The 14,935-nt window shown below is 29.7% G+C and overlaps 1 protein-coding gene across 4 annotated transcripts in view; it reads left to right on the top strand.

Moving 5' to 3' along the window:
• Positions 1-14,682, top strand: part of LOC120777769 (Y+L amino acid transporter 2) — a 31,185-nt gene extending 16,503 nt beyond the window's left edge. For all 4 annotated transcript variants that reach the window (XM_040109282.1, XM_040109281.1, XM_040109279.1 and 1 more), the window contains exons 2-5: positions 1,033-2,152; positions 11,796-12,014; positions 12,102-12,697; positions 12,777-14,682. In XM_040109282.1, the coding sequence (XP_039965216.1) occupies positions 1,831-2,152; positions 11,796-12,014; positions 12,102-12,697; positions 12,777-13,163 (1,524 nt within the window). In that variant the 5' untranslated portion in view covers positions 1,033-1,830 and the 3' untranslated portion in view covers positions 13,164-14,682. The remainder of the gene's footprint in view (positions 1-1,032; positions 2,153-11,795; positions 12,015-12,101; positions 12,698-12,776) is intronic.
• Positions 14,683-14,935: the final 253 nt, after the last annotated feature.

A 14,935-nucleotide genomic window follows, 5' to 3' on the forward strand; every position in this document is an offset into this window, starting at 1 on the left:
AAAAATTTAATACAAATTTTTAATTTAAAAAACTGTTTTAATATTTTTTTTTAAGACGTGTGCTCTTCCGATCTAAAAATATATCAGTACAACATAATAAGGTTAAAAATTTAAACATCTATTTTTTTTAATATATTAAAAATGTATAAAAAAATTAAGTGCTAATAAATTTTATCAAAAAACTAAAAGAGACAACACAAAAAAATTCAAAATTTGTAGAAAAGTAAAAATGTGTTAAATTTTATGAACACTAAAACTAAAAAAAGTTCAACAATTTTTGAAAAAAAAAAATTATTAAAACAAAAATTAAAAAAAAAATTATTGAACATTTTTTTTATTAATAAGCTAATAAATTTTTTTAAATCAAAGAATATAAACATATTAAAAATTTTAATATTAAAAAAATAAATATTTTTTAATAAATAAATATATATCAATAAAACAGAATAAGGTTAAAAATTTAAAAACCTATTTTTTCAATATTTATATAAAAACAAAAAATTAAGTTGTGATAAATTTTATCAAAAACACAAAAAATACAACAAAAAAATCCACAATTTATGGAACGAAAAAAGTTGTTAAATTTTATGAACATAAAGAAGCACTAAAACTAAAAAAATATTGAAATTTTTACAATTAAAAAAAATATACATATGTATATCAATAATATATCAATTTTTTTTAATAAAATGCTAATAAATTTTATAAAACAAAAAATAAAAACAAATAAAAAAAATTACAAATTTTAATGTTTATATTTAATATTAATTTTTTTATATTTTTATTAAGTTTAATATTTTTTAATATAAAAATATATAGCAATAGAACATAAACGCGTAAAAACCGATTTTTTTAAATATAAAAATTTTATCAAAAAATTAAGTGCTGTCAAATTTTATCAGCAAAAAAAGATAAAAAGAAAAAACTAAAAATTTACCACAAAACAGCACAGTTCAAGTGTCATTCGCTTCCAGAATTCATATGCAAAGCACGCCTTTTATTAATTTATTTTAATATTTTTTTTTTTCCAAGCACCCTGCCAAATAATATTTTACAGCACTCAGCGAGCATTTTGAACGCTTAGTGAGCGCTACAACTTATTTACATACACTCAAACATTGACAAAAGGTAACAACTTTCGTATACAAAATGCAAATTTTGTCTACGTTGACAAACTGATAACGCACAGGGGTGCGCGCGTAAGCGAGTGAATGCGCCACGCTGCCGTGTATTGAACCCAACAGGAAATAACCAGTGATAAGTGTTAAAAGCAACAGAAACAAAGTGCCATTTAACTAGTAATTTACTAAACATAAGCAAAACAACAAACATTTAACGGTAAAACACAACAAACAGCTGTTGAACACAGAGAGAGAGAGCGGCAGAAAAAGCATTTGAGCATATCTAGCGCATAGCGCGTGGCGGCTGATGCAATAGCGCGTCCGAATTGCCGGTAAAAATAAAGCGGTAACAAAAACACGAAAGTCAAAACGTAAAACAAGCAAAAAAAGCAAGCAAACGCCTCGAGAAAACAAGAAAAACAACTAAAGTAAACAAGAAAACAGCTTAAGAAAACACGAAGCAAACGCATGCGCTCCAAAACACGGAAGCACCCTTACCCACAGCGCACAAACAGCCCTTAAAAACGTCTTCAAACGTAAGGAAGCAACACAAATAAAAACCTAAACACAACTCAACCTACCTCGTAGAGCACTTTACAGTACGCTACTCCACTATTTTCTACTCTACTCTCTTTCCTAACGTGAAACAACTCAAATTGAGTTAAACCTATTTTATATATATAAAAAACAAATATCAGCAAATTTCACAATGGCACGCATACAGGCCAGTGATAATATTGTACCTCGTCACATCTTCGATACACCTGTCAATTCGACCGCCGATGTAACCGGCAACGCGCTACACAATCACTCAACCGACAGTTCGAGTCAAGGATCGGGTGTTAAGCTTAAAAAACAAATCGGTTTGCTCGATGGTGTTGCCATAATTGTGGGCGTCATTGTTGGCGCCGGCATTTTCGTCAGTCCCAAGGGGGTGCTCATATACTCCGGTTCGATTGGTCAGTCGCTGATCGTTTGGATATTGTGCGGCGCATTGAGCATGGTTGGTGCGCTCTGCTATGCGGAATTGGGTGAGTAATGTAATGCAGCTTGCTTGTATATTCTTTCTGTAACTTATTTTTATATACCAGTATTTAGGTATGTAAGTACCTGCTTTTCTAGTCCATAAAATTTGTCCACATTCTAGTTAACATAGCATTCTTGTTGTCGCCAAATGGCGCTTAAGCAATGCTCGTGCCATTGAACCTGTGAAAAGCTATTCATTTGCAGAAACTGACGACTCTAAGCAAAGGTGTTTCCTGAGTAGCATGCTAATTTGGAAAACAAATATTTGTTGACATGAAGTATTGAGTAATTTGTTGGTTGTAGACAGTACAAGTAGTTTTTGGTGAATGAAACGCTGTCTACTTTAGTAAAGCGCGTCTTTAGATGCTTAGATTGTTATTTGAGAGACATAATTTGTTTGCTTCAATAACTTTAGAGTAACTTATTAATTTTTATAGTCCAAGAAATCAAAAATATTATTCCTGTATTGTAGACAAAAAACTTTATTTATGTGTAAACGAACGCCAAAAGATCACTCCACTCGGAAAAAAATTCCTTTAAGCTAAATGTATTCTTCTTGAGCTTTTTATAATTATTCCATAGCCTGTTTTATGGTCTAGAAAAACCAAAATATTCTTTATGTTTTGTCGACAAAAAACTGATTACTTGTAAGCGACTGGCAAAAGAACGTTCAACTCGGTATTTTTTCATGACTTGAGAAAAATTCCTTCTTTCTTCAAAAGAACAAAACTAAAATTTCACTAAATTCAAAAATATGCTCTTTGTAAGCGAGTGACAAAAGAACGTGCAACTCGGTTAAAATTTTCCTAAAATCAAAAATATGTTTCATGACTTGAAAAAAAATCCGCATTTCTTGTAAGCGAGTGGCAAAAGAACGTTCAACTCGGTTAAAATTTCCTCGAACTCAAAAATATGCCTCATGACTTGAGAAACATTCCTTGCTTTTTGTAAACGAGTGCCAAAAGAACGCTCACCTCAGTTAAAATTTCCCTAAAATCAAAAATATCCTTCATGACTTTGAGAAAAATTCCTTTTTTTTGTAAGCGAGTGCCAAAAGAACGTTCAATTTGGATATAATTTTCCTTAAAGTTGTCAAAAACAACCCAGCTTTTAAATATGCTCCATTATTTTTGCTATTGGTATTATTAAATGTTTTATGTATGGTTATTAGTGAATTATAAAATAAAATAGCATCAGTAATAAATTTCGTGTGCGAAATCGGTGCTAATGCTGGAAAAGGCCCACCGTAAGCCTCACCGTAAGCCTTTTCCAGCATCAATTTTATCAAAAACACAAGTCTGGTACAAAACCTTCAAAGTCGGTCGAGAGATCGTTGAAGATATGCCTCGTTCTGGACGACTTTCGACCTCTTCAACTGATGAAAATATTAAAAAAGTGATTGAGGATTTCAAAACTGCTGAACTTTGACACCTGATCAAGTTCAGGAGGTTTTGACGTTTAGCAATTGCTCTCTCACTTCCAATGGGTGAGGAGTTGGACATCTCTTTAGCTCTGGTTTGGGTACGAAGCTGAGTTTTTTTTTTTCAAAAAGAGTACCGTCAATAGGTCTCTTTGGACCAGCTTGATTGTGCGAATTCCGATTCCACAATCATAGAGAGCATTATAAAACCCGATGAAACATAGGTTTATGAGGTTGACAAGCAAGAAAGTCCACAATCATCGAAATGGAACCCGATTTCAGTCGATCGAAGAGATAAAATAAAATTCGCTGAAGTAGCTGAAGGCCAGTTTGGATGTCTAACAACCACAGAAAGCAGGGTTTAAAATGCCTTTACTTTATATACAAGTATATTTCTATCATAGATATTTTCCCATTTTCCCGTGATCGCTTCCGCATTACTTCAGGCCGAATATGATAAAAATATTCATAAAATTAGTTCACTAAATTAATTCAAAAACAAAATATTAAATTTTAGCAGCTGTTCATACCCTCATCACTATTTATACAGATGTTTTGCGTAAAAAATTGTCTTCTTCTTTACAAGTGTAATAAACCTACATTTTTATTAAAGCTTTGTAAGAAAATCAAGGTTAAATCTTTATTCAATAAGCCGATATATTCGTATTTAGTCGTCTACCATACAATACTTTTGTGTACGCAGTCGTAAGAAGCACACTTACAATAATTAGCAAATATTAGGGTGGGTCGAATTTTCATATTTTTTATTACGATTTTATTGACGTCAAAGTAGCATATATACATATATATTTAGAGAAAATTTTCATTCGTGTAAGAGCCTCATCTGAAATTTTCTTCATATCACTAATAAACATTTTTTTCTTAATTATAAAACTGAAAAATTAATAGTAAAACCGGTTAGATAATTTTTGGAAACAAAACACAAATCATAGTATAATGAAACCCGTTGAAAACGAAAGATAACATAACAAAAATTAAAGCAAAAATAGTTTACGTTCGATCTAAGGATGGAAATAAGGGGCGTGGTTGAATTTTTAAAAGAGAGATTTTTAGAGAAACGTTTAAGCTCGATTTCCGTCAAAACTACGATTGCTATAGCAACACGTATATGGCAAAGTTGTAAGTAATTAAAGCATCTACAATTTTCGTATTGACAACTCTTTCACATAACCTCAAAATTTAGATGAAAATTCAAAATAACCAGTTTTTTGGGTTTTTTTACTTTTAGTTTATGTAAAAAACTCAAATTTTGGGTTCCTTTATTTGCTTTTTGTACAAAAAAAAATTCTTTCACAAAATTTGGTGTAAACTTACTTACTTATATCTCAAACACACCGTATTTTTTGTGCTTGAAATATTAAGGAGGAAGTCTCGTTTCGACTAAAAGCTGAAAAAAAGCTTAATTTTCGTTTAAAAATTCTTACGTAAATTATTCAGATTTTTTTTTTTATCAGTAGGATCTATATACTATATATTAATTAAAATCTCAAATTTTCACAGAAAATGCAAAGGAAAACACCACTAAACAGTGGCTACTATGAAATAATAAAATAAATGTCTGATCTATATACAGATATTTAAAATTAATATTTTTAATATTAGAAACCATATTTGTTTGTTTAGAGCCATTCGGCACACCCTAGTACACATGTAAAGCTAAACAAATACGCCGACGCTTCACAATCTTTGTGAGCAAAATCAAATTTTGAATGCTCACCATTGATTGATTTTTAATGCTAATGGCAGAACAAGTAAATATATACATATACATATGTATATATATCGATATATAATATATAAGTATGTATGTATGTATATGGTAATATGTAATTGGTGATAATGGCGTTTTAAGCCTACACATTTAAGCTACAAGATACCTCATTACTTTTAAGACTTGACTTAGTGATAAAAAATTTAAAAAATATGGTAAATATTTGAAAATAATTCTATAATTAAACTATTAAAAAAATCTAAAATACATGTAATAATGCTTAAGTAATTACAAAATATTTTTTTAAAATAAATTTATTAACTATTGCAAAGAATAAGTAATTTAGCAGCTTAAGGTAGAAACTGAACACCTTTTTGGTGAACCACAAGCTCACGATTTCAAAATCGTATAAACATATAGACACAAATATCTTAAACAAACTTACATATATAGTAGATACATATGTATCTACATATGTTTGTATATATGTTATATGTATATATGTTTGCTTCAAAGCAAAATGTGTAACGTAAAAAAACCACACCAACCGTGCCATTTGTAAACAATTAAGCTTTTTGATAAAACCCAGACACGCATGTGAGCAAATTCTTATCTGCTGTTGTGTGAGTACATACAGTTATTTAAGATTTCTATATAACTTATAATATATGTATATTATATATAAATCAGCTGAAAACAACTTCTCACGATATTTTCTGCTTAGAAATACATGAAAAATAAGCAAATCCCACACTATAACCAATGTGATTTCCAAATTTGATCGCAATCAGCTCACCTGCTCACAATGAGAGCTCGCCAACACGTGTTCAGGTTTGGGAGCAGCACTGAGCATAAGTCAGTTGGGAGAAAAATCATATGAAGAACGTAAAGTCTGATGCAACTCAGCTGCTTGCAGTTGTTAGAGAACTTACATCAGCCACTAAAAAGTTGTTGGCTAATAACCACAATTGCTCAAAAGAGAAAAGTTGTGCCTAGGTATATACATACATACATACAGTTGTTTAAATATAATTATAAGTTTTTGTTTGCTTGAAAACTCCAATGAAATGAAACAGAGGTAAAAGTTCGCATACTTGATTTCTAAGAAAAAGAAAATAGACCGCGAAGTTTTTGTTTGTAGGCACAGTATTCCACTTCTTTTATGGGAATTTGTTCTAATTGTTTACGCGAATGGATTGTGAATATACTTTTTGATCGTCACCTTAAATGCAAAACTGCAAAACAACATAACATCACTTTTCACAAGTCCACAGGCGAAGAAAAAACGATAAACAAAATTTGGGTTTTGGTTATAATATGGTTATATTGGGTAGTCGAAAAAGTCTTTTCGTATTTCTAATCAACTTCAACTTAATTTTTTTTTATATTCATAATAATAAATAAGTAAACAAATATGTATTATTTTGGTCGAGCATGTATTGCCATTTCCGCTAGAGATAATATTCCAATGTGATTGGTAGCACTGGATACGATTGCAACGTCAACCATCTACTGACAAAATACGAAGACTTTTTAGAGTAACCAATATATTGGTTATAATATGGTTATATTGAGTTTGGTTATAATATGGTTACATAATTTCTTTTTTTAAGGTACGCTGTTTCGCATTTTAAATGACGAAAAGTTTTTTTTCAGATTTTTTATCCTCTCTTAATAACTCATATATTAAGCCTAGTTTATAGAAGTAGAATTGCAATTGTTTACCCAAAGTCAAGTATTTTAGCAACAACATAATAAAATGAATCTAAACGTGTTTCTATATGTATAAAATTAAAATATGAATAAGGTCAACAGTTTTCCCATTTCCATTATAGTATGTGTGTACGCATGTATGTATATAATACATTTTCCAAAGTCAAATAAATATATATCTTATCAAGATTTGTTGTCACTGTGAAATAATTATATTATTAACGCAAATGAAAATACAGCCAACTTTATTGCAAAAGGCAGACAGACACATATGTACATCACTGCGTATCTAGATATTCTATAACTGAATAAGTAGGTCACTGGTTAGGCGTATTGAATGTAAAAAAGTAGAAATAAAATAAGAAAAAGCGTTAACATCAACTACACCAAAGCTAAAAGACCTTTCACAGGTGCATTTCGTATATCAAAAAGGAATAAAAATATCTGAAATTCGAATTTTATTGATCAGTTGATATGGCAGCAATATGCTATATTGGCCAGATTTCAACAATATATTCGGCGATTGTAGCGTTGACATATTTATGTACTTTATAGGGTCTCCGAAGTATTCTTCTGGGCATTACAATGTTTACCAAACTTAATACACCTTGTTCAGGGTATAAATAAAATTAGTTATATCGTAAAAAATATCTGTTTTTTTCTGGTGTTTGGAATTTGAAAACTGAACTTAAAATTGAGTTATAATATAAAAATGTTTAATAAAACTATTTATTAATTATTATTAATTAAATTTCTTTCAAAAACATTTTAAATAATTTTTTTTTTCAACAGTAATATCAAATAACCAAATCCAACTACTGCACGAATTTAATCACTTAGCATTGTTGTCATTATAAACAGTTAGTCTTTAATATCTTAATGGCTCAATGCAACTGTATATTTGTTGATATTATTTAGTGTTCATGCTTGAGCGCCTAAATATATGTGTTTACATGGTTAATCCTTCGAGCCCAAAAATGCCAAAAACAGGGTAATCAATGACGTCAGCCAGCAAAGCTGCGTAAACAAACTTAAGTATGTATGTATGTATGTACATTGGAGAAATTTGATAAGCATGACTAAAAGAGCCACATGGAGAAAGTAAAACGCGGTAGAAGAATCTTGTGTACTTTTTGTTAAAATTTAAATATAAATATTTTTACATTAATAATAATAATTTTTGATTTTGAATTTTTTACATAATTTTATTGCTTATTAAAAAAAAAATTAAAAACTAAATAGTTATTGGTAAAATTAAAAAGAAAAAACAAAGTACTTATTAGTATTAAGATAATTTCGAAGTTTTAGTTTTTTTAAAATATTTTTTTATTTGTTAAGAAATATTAAAAAAGACAAATTAAAAAAATTATATAAAAAAAAAGTATTAAAATTTTAATTTTTTTAATTAAAATAATGAATACATATTTATAAATGAAATAAAAAATATTAAAATATATTTATATATACTATATACATATACATATGTATATATATTTTAATACCAAAAAGGTACTGCTATTAAATATTTGTATTAAAAAAAAATAATGATAATAAATATATAACTTTTAAGTGAATTAAAAATTAAAAAAAAATGTATATATTATACTTCTTAATCACTGGATAATTTTCGAACTAAAACATTTTTTCCAATAAATATTTTTGTTTGTTAAAAAATTAATAATGAAAATTAAAAAAAAATATAACAAAAATTTTCAATATAATCACAAAAAAAATAACAAAAATTTTCAATATACATACATATATTTTTTTTTTTAATTTTAATAATTTTTAATCTTTGCAAAATTTTTGATTAAAAAAATATTTCGACTATGTGTGTTTATTAAAAAATAATAATTAATACATTGTTATATTTAGAAAACTATTTTGTTTATAAAAAAATTATAAGAAATACATTATTATATTTAAAAAAAATGTTTTGATTTTTTTATTAAAAAAAATAATGTAATACATACTATACTATATGAAAAATATTTCAAATAATTTGTTTATTAAAAATAATGATAATAATACATTCTTATATTGAAAAAATATTTTGTTTATATAAAAAATAAATATAAATAAATGTTTTTAATAATTATTTCAAATCGATCTTGTGTTTATTAAAAAAATATAATTAATGCATTAATATACCTACATACATATTAAAAAAATATTTTGAATATTTTGTTAAAAAAAATAATAGCACTACTAAAAACTACACTATACTACACCATATAAAAATGCGAAATATTAATAAATACATTATTATATTAAAAAAAAATTCGAATATTTTTTTGCATTTAATAAAGTAATAATCATTTTTTAATAAAGAAACATAATCGAAATATTTTTTTAAACTATCTTTATTATCAAAATTTTCTGAAAAAAAGTTTTAAATATATTTAAATATATATTAATATTATTTTTTATTAAAACAAAAAAAAATTATTAAAATAATAAAGACCTATGTTTTTAGCAATTTTAAACTTTATTTTTATTATAATTTTTTACTATTTTTTTAATTATTTTTAAGTTTAAATTTAACATATTTTTTAAAATCAACTTTATATGCGAGTAAGTAGGCTCATTTCCTGAATTTACTTATGAAATTGTTGTATGTCACAAATAATAAAATCTCATGCCACAAAATGTATATTAAAAATTTTATTTTTTTATCGCCTTTTTAACAATTTTATTTCGTATATTGACCTGTATTACCATACCAAATGCTATACAATACTGATAGTAGGTAAATAAATACACAGAGAAATACTTCAAAGCAGTTGAATAAATATTGAACTGAATACTTGTTTCGAAACGAACTGGCTGTTTTAGAGAAACATTTTGGCTATAAAATACGAAATGAAGCTTTTGATTATTTGAATTTTTAAATTTTTCAAATTTAACTTGGACGTTTAGTCGATTCGACTAACAAGCATCGGGCAAAAAGCGAAACCCCTCCACTTTTGAATGAAATATTTACATTTTTCGCTTGTTTGATCATAAAATATACATATTTATGTACTGTGCATATATACTTATGGATTAAAGGATATATGTATGTATAGGTACATTATTTTTTATAGTCACTTTTTTATTTTTTTTATGCACGCTTTTCTTTACTACAACTTTTTTTGTTTTTGTACTTACATATATCGAATTTTTACCACAAGACCTTTCTTGTATAGGTATAAGTGCTGGTTTTTTGATTTTCTTATCACTATTCCAGTCACTAAAATTAAACATAAATATGTTTGCATAAACATTCTAAGAAATATTATGTGTAATGACATGTCTAAGCGAACAGAGCGGTTTAAGAGTGCACTCATAACTTGCTGTTGAATTGTGCACATGTGCACACAAGAGAGAGAGTGTGATATTGTCACTCTCTCTTTTTCTCTTTCTCTTCAAGTACTTTTAGCGCGTTGCCAACCACTTGCACATTGAATAAATTTAATATAAAATATTGTGGCGAACTTTATTAGCATATTCATTCTCAAAAAGAAGATTCGCATTTGTTTTTCTTACAGCTGCAACTATGAAATATTAAGTACTTGTAGATGAAATATTATATTTATAAAAGCAGATTTGAATCACCTAGTGCATTTTCTGAGAAAATTTGCTAAAGTAATGCATATATTTCTTATACCATCGAAAAGTAGCGATAGCAACGAAGAAAAATAAACTCACCGACTTAAAAAAACAGATATTTTTCAATGTGAGAATTTTTGAATGAAAATTTGGTTTTTCCGATATTAAGTAAAAATAAGATGGGAAAATAAATAGTGGTAAGTTGCCAACGAAATTCGTGAAATAACTTTTTTCTAAATAATAAATATAAATAATTAAAAAAAGACAATAAATATAACAATTTTTTTTTTTTTTTTTTGAAAAAAAAAATAAATATAAATGTTAAGGTTATGTGCAAGAGATGTTGATACAAAAGATGTAGATAGATCTGTTTGTTACCTGCAATTTTGCCATAAAACGATCTTCCGTAGGACTCGTAGTTTAGCCGGAAATTGAAATAAGCCGTTTAACCCTTACAAATTCAACCACACCCTTACCCTTCCTCTTCTCAACCTCAGAACGCCATTAAATTATTTTTCCATTAATTTTTGTAATATACCCTCCCTTCCCAACCTTTCAATACCATTTATATAAAAAAATTGGCTTAACCCTCAAAATAAGCCTCAGTTACTGCGATTACCTCTTTATTATTGCAAAATTTCTTTCCAGCGAACATACTCTCGAGGTCTGAGCAGAGAAAATAATTACTGGGGACCAGTTCTAGAGAATGCGATGGAATCTTATGAACTTCACTTTCTTCTCTTTCTTGATATATGTCTCTTTTCATGATTTTGTCCTTCAAACGATCCAATTGTTTTTGTTGCATTGTGAATTTGCGCGGCACAGAGCTAAGTTTCTTTAAATCTTTAAAGTACCAGATCTCTCTAATAAAATCAAAAATGAAAGTTGGAGCAGAGAAGCGGATTGTCTGTGTAGTTTGAAAACAGTAGACTTAAGCAACATACTAGAATTTATGAGCGATTTATAGCAAGAAATTCATATATTCGATTAAAGAAGCTGTTATTTACATAAAGTTGCTGCTTGGTTTCAGAAAGGAGACCAAGTACAAAAAAACTGGTCACAAATTCTCATGAAATTAAAAAAAATGTTCACAGTCCTTTTGCTATTTTTAATTTATATTAATACTTTTAAACTTTTAATTTATAAATAAACACTTTTAATTGAATCCGTTTTCATCTACGATCCCATTCAGGCACAATGATACCGAAATCCGGCGGTGATTATGCTTACATTGGCACCGCATTCGGACCATTGCCCGCTTTCCTGTATCTGTGGGTGGCGCTGCTGGTGCTCGTGCCCACCGGCAATGCCATCACGGCGCTCACATTCGCACAGTATTTGCTGCAGCCATTTTGGCAGTCCTGCGACGCGCCCATAGCGGCGGTACAACTGCTGGCAGCGGTGATGACATGTAAGTTCACAATGACACTGCAACAGCAAAATCATATAAAATAACTGTTTTTTTTTTTTGCTATATCGCTTTCTCTCCCACTCACAGGTATACTAACTGTCATCAATTGCTACAATGTGCGTTGGGTGACACGCGTCACTGACATCTTCACCGGCACCAAAGTATTTGCGCTGCTTGTTATTGTTGCCGCTGGCGCTTGGTATCTCTTTGCCGGCCACACCGAACAGTGGGATGAACCGATGCGGGGCACCTACACAAAACCTGGCATGATAGCGCTGGCCTTCTACAACGGACTATTCTCATATTCTGGTTGGAATTATTTGAATTTTGTCACAGAGGAGTTGAAGGATCCCTATAAGAATCTGCCGCGTGCCATTTGTATTTCTATGCCTGTGGTGACACTCATCTATGTGGTGACCAATATCGCATACTTTTCGGTGCTCTCACCCGAAGAGATGTTATCATCGGATGCCGTCGCTGTAACGTTCGGCGATAAAATGCTCGGCTTCATGTCCTGGCTAATGCCGTTTTTTGTGGCCTGCTCCACGTTTGGTTCGTTAAATGGCGCCATATTTGCTTCGTCACGTCTCTTCTTCGTTGGCGCACGTAACGGTCATCTGCCAGCGGCCATTTCACTCATCAACGTCAATTGTTTAACGCCAGTGCCATCGCTGATATTTTTGGTGCGTGAGCTGCGGTTTGATCTACCTTTACTATTTACTTTTGCTTTTTTTCTAACCTCTCTTTTTATCTCCCCTGTAGTGTGCCATTACCTTGGTGCTGCTCTTCATCAGAAACGTCTATTCGCTCATCAATTATGTCAGTTATGTTGAGGCGCTCTTCACACTACTCTCAGTGTCGGGCTTATTGTGGTTGCGTTATAAGCAACCGAAGACCGAACGACCTATCCGCGTCAATCTCGTGCTACCTATACTCTTCCTGCTGACCTGCTTATTCCTAGTGATCTCGTCCGTTTTGGAGTCACCCGTCGAAGTGGGTATTGGCACCGCGATTATACTCTCTGGCATACCGATCTACTACCTAACGATACATCGACCTGTCAAGTGGCTAACGAATCTGTCACAAGCGATAAATCTCTGGTGTTCGAAATTCTTTATTTGTATGCCGAATCAGGAGAAGTTCGATTAGTTGCTAAGCTTAAAATACTAAATTAATTTTATATCAAGTCCACGCAAGCGACGAAAACATATACAAATTGTGACGCTATCTAGGGATACATATGGAACATATAGTCGATGCTTTAGGTATATTGTACAGCCTATAAGATATACATATATTTTTAACTAGAAATATAGTGCCTAAAATAGGCCATAGTATCATGTATGTGCCTTCAAAAAACCAATTTTTGAAAGTTAAAAGTCTTTAAATTGATATTGCTCCAAAATTGAATAAATATATAAATATCAAGATCATATATTTGTATAACATTTGTACAAAAATAAACTCAAATACTTTTTCTCATACGATTTAGAATTTATATTCATTTAGACTTAAAATAAATATTTTTTAACCTTAGGTTAAGTAAATATTCCTACTTCCAGCGAATGCGACAAATTTCTATTGTTTTCCACATTTTGTCTTCTTAGAAATGTATAGTATATATATATGATATATTATCACATGGTTTAACCCATCGCCATTCCAAAATATTTTTCAAAACGATATATTCAGCTAACGAAAGCTGAACAAATTTTCACAGAATGGTTTAATACGCGTTCTTAAATATAACTTTCATAAAGCTTTCAACGAAAAAGCTCTAGTCGCTTGAATTCGTTAAATTTTTCATCAAACACAGACACAGAATGAAAATAATTGCAAAATTTATGAGCATTCGCATCGAGCTTTCGAAAAACCTCAAGTGGGTTGAATTTTTCAAAGCTATCAAAAAAGTACAGTGAAGGCCATCTAAAAACTTGTGTACTATTACTTTAATTACGCGCTCTAAAATTTAGTTTTCGTAAAGCTTTCAAAGGAGCACCAGTCGATGGAAGTTGTCAAAGCTTTCATGGCTTTGTATTGAAAGCCATCATAAAACGTTATCACTATAACTTTTATTACGCGTTCTAACATTTAGCTTTCATAAAGCTTTGTAAAAAGCTCCAGTCAAAATTTTCACATCTTTCACAAAAAAAGCTATCATAAAAGATTATTGTTATTAATTATAAATATTTTTATTAATTATGTCTTTAATTTAGTTTCATAAAGCTTTCGATCGAAAAAGCTCTTCTGATTTGAGTTCAAAGATTGGGTGCTTTCAAAAACTTGTTGACAGAATAGGCTTCGAATTGTTCAAAATAAGTAAAGCTTTCACTAAAGTTACATTAATTACGCCCGCCAACATTTAGCATTCATTAAGCTTTCGACAAAAAAGTTCCAGCCTTTTGAACTCGACAAAATTTTGATTAAAGATACAATAAACTTAAATATTGTGCGCTTTCACATGGAGCTTTCTTAAAGCTTTCGAATTTTTTCAAATAAATAAAGCTTTCACTAAAGTTGCATTGAAAACTATCATAACTTTTACTACGTCCGCCAACATTTGGCATTCATAAAGTTTTCGACAAAAAAAGCTCCAGCCGTTTGAATTCGACAATATTTTGTTTACAGATGCAATAATATTAAAGGCGCTTTCTTAAAGCTTTCGACAGTAAGAATTCTTGCGTTTGAAATCAATAAAGCTTTCACAAAAGTTGGATAAAAAACATTGACAATATTTTTTCTTTAATTAATGTTCAAGGAAATATTTTTTATTCTTCATCTTTGATCACTAAAGACACACTTTAATTTAACTCTTTACTTTCAAGAATTATTGTGCTCCTCACTTGCCATTCTTACTTTATATCTTCACTGCCTTTTCTCACTTTTGAACCAATTTTAGAGGATGAAGGAACTTTCCTCTA

The sequence above is a fragment of the Bactrocera tryoni genome, chromosome 5 (genome assembly GCF_016617805.1).
Source record: "Bactrocera tryoni isolate S06 chromosome 5, CSIRO_BtryS06_freeze2, whole genome shotgun sequence".
Taxonomy (NCBI): Eukaryota; Metazoa; Arthropoda; class Insecta; order Diptera; family Tephritidae; genus Bactrocera; species Bactrocera tryoni.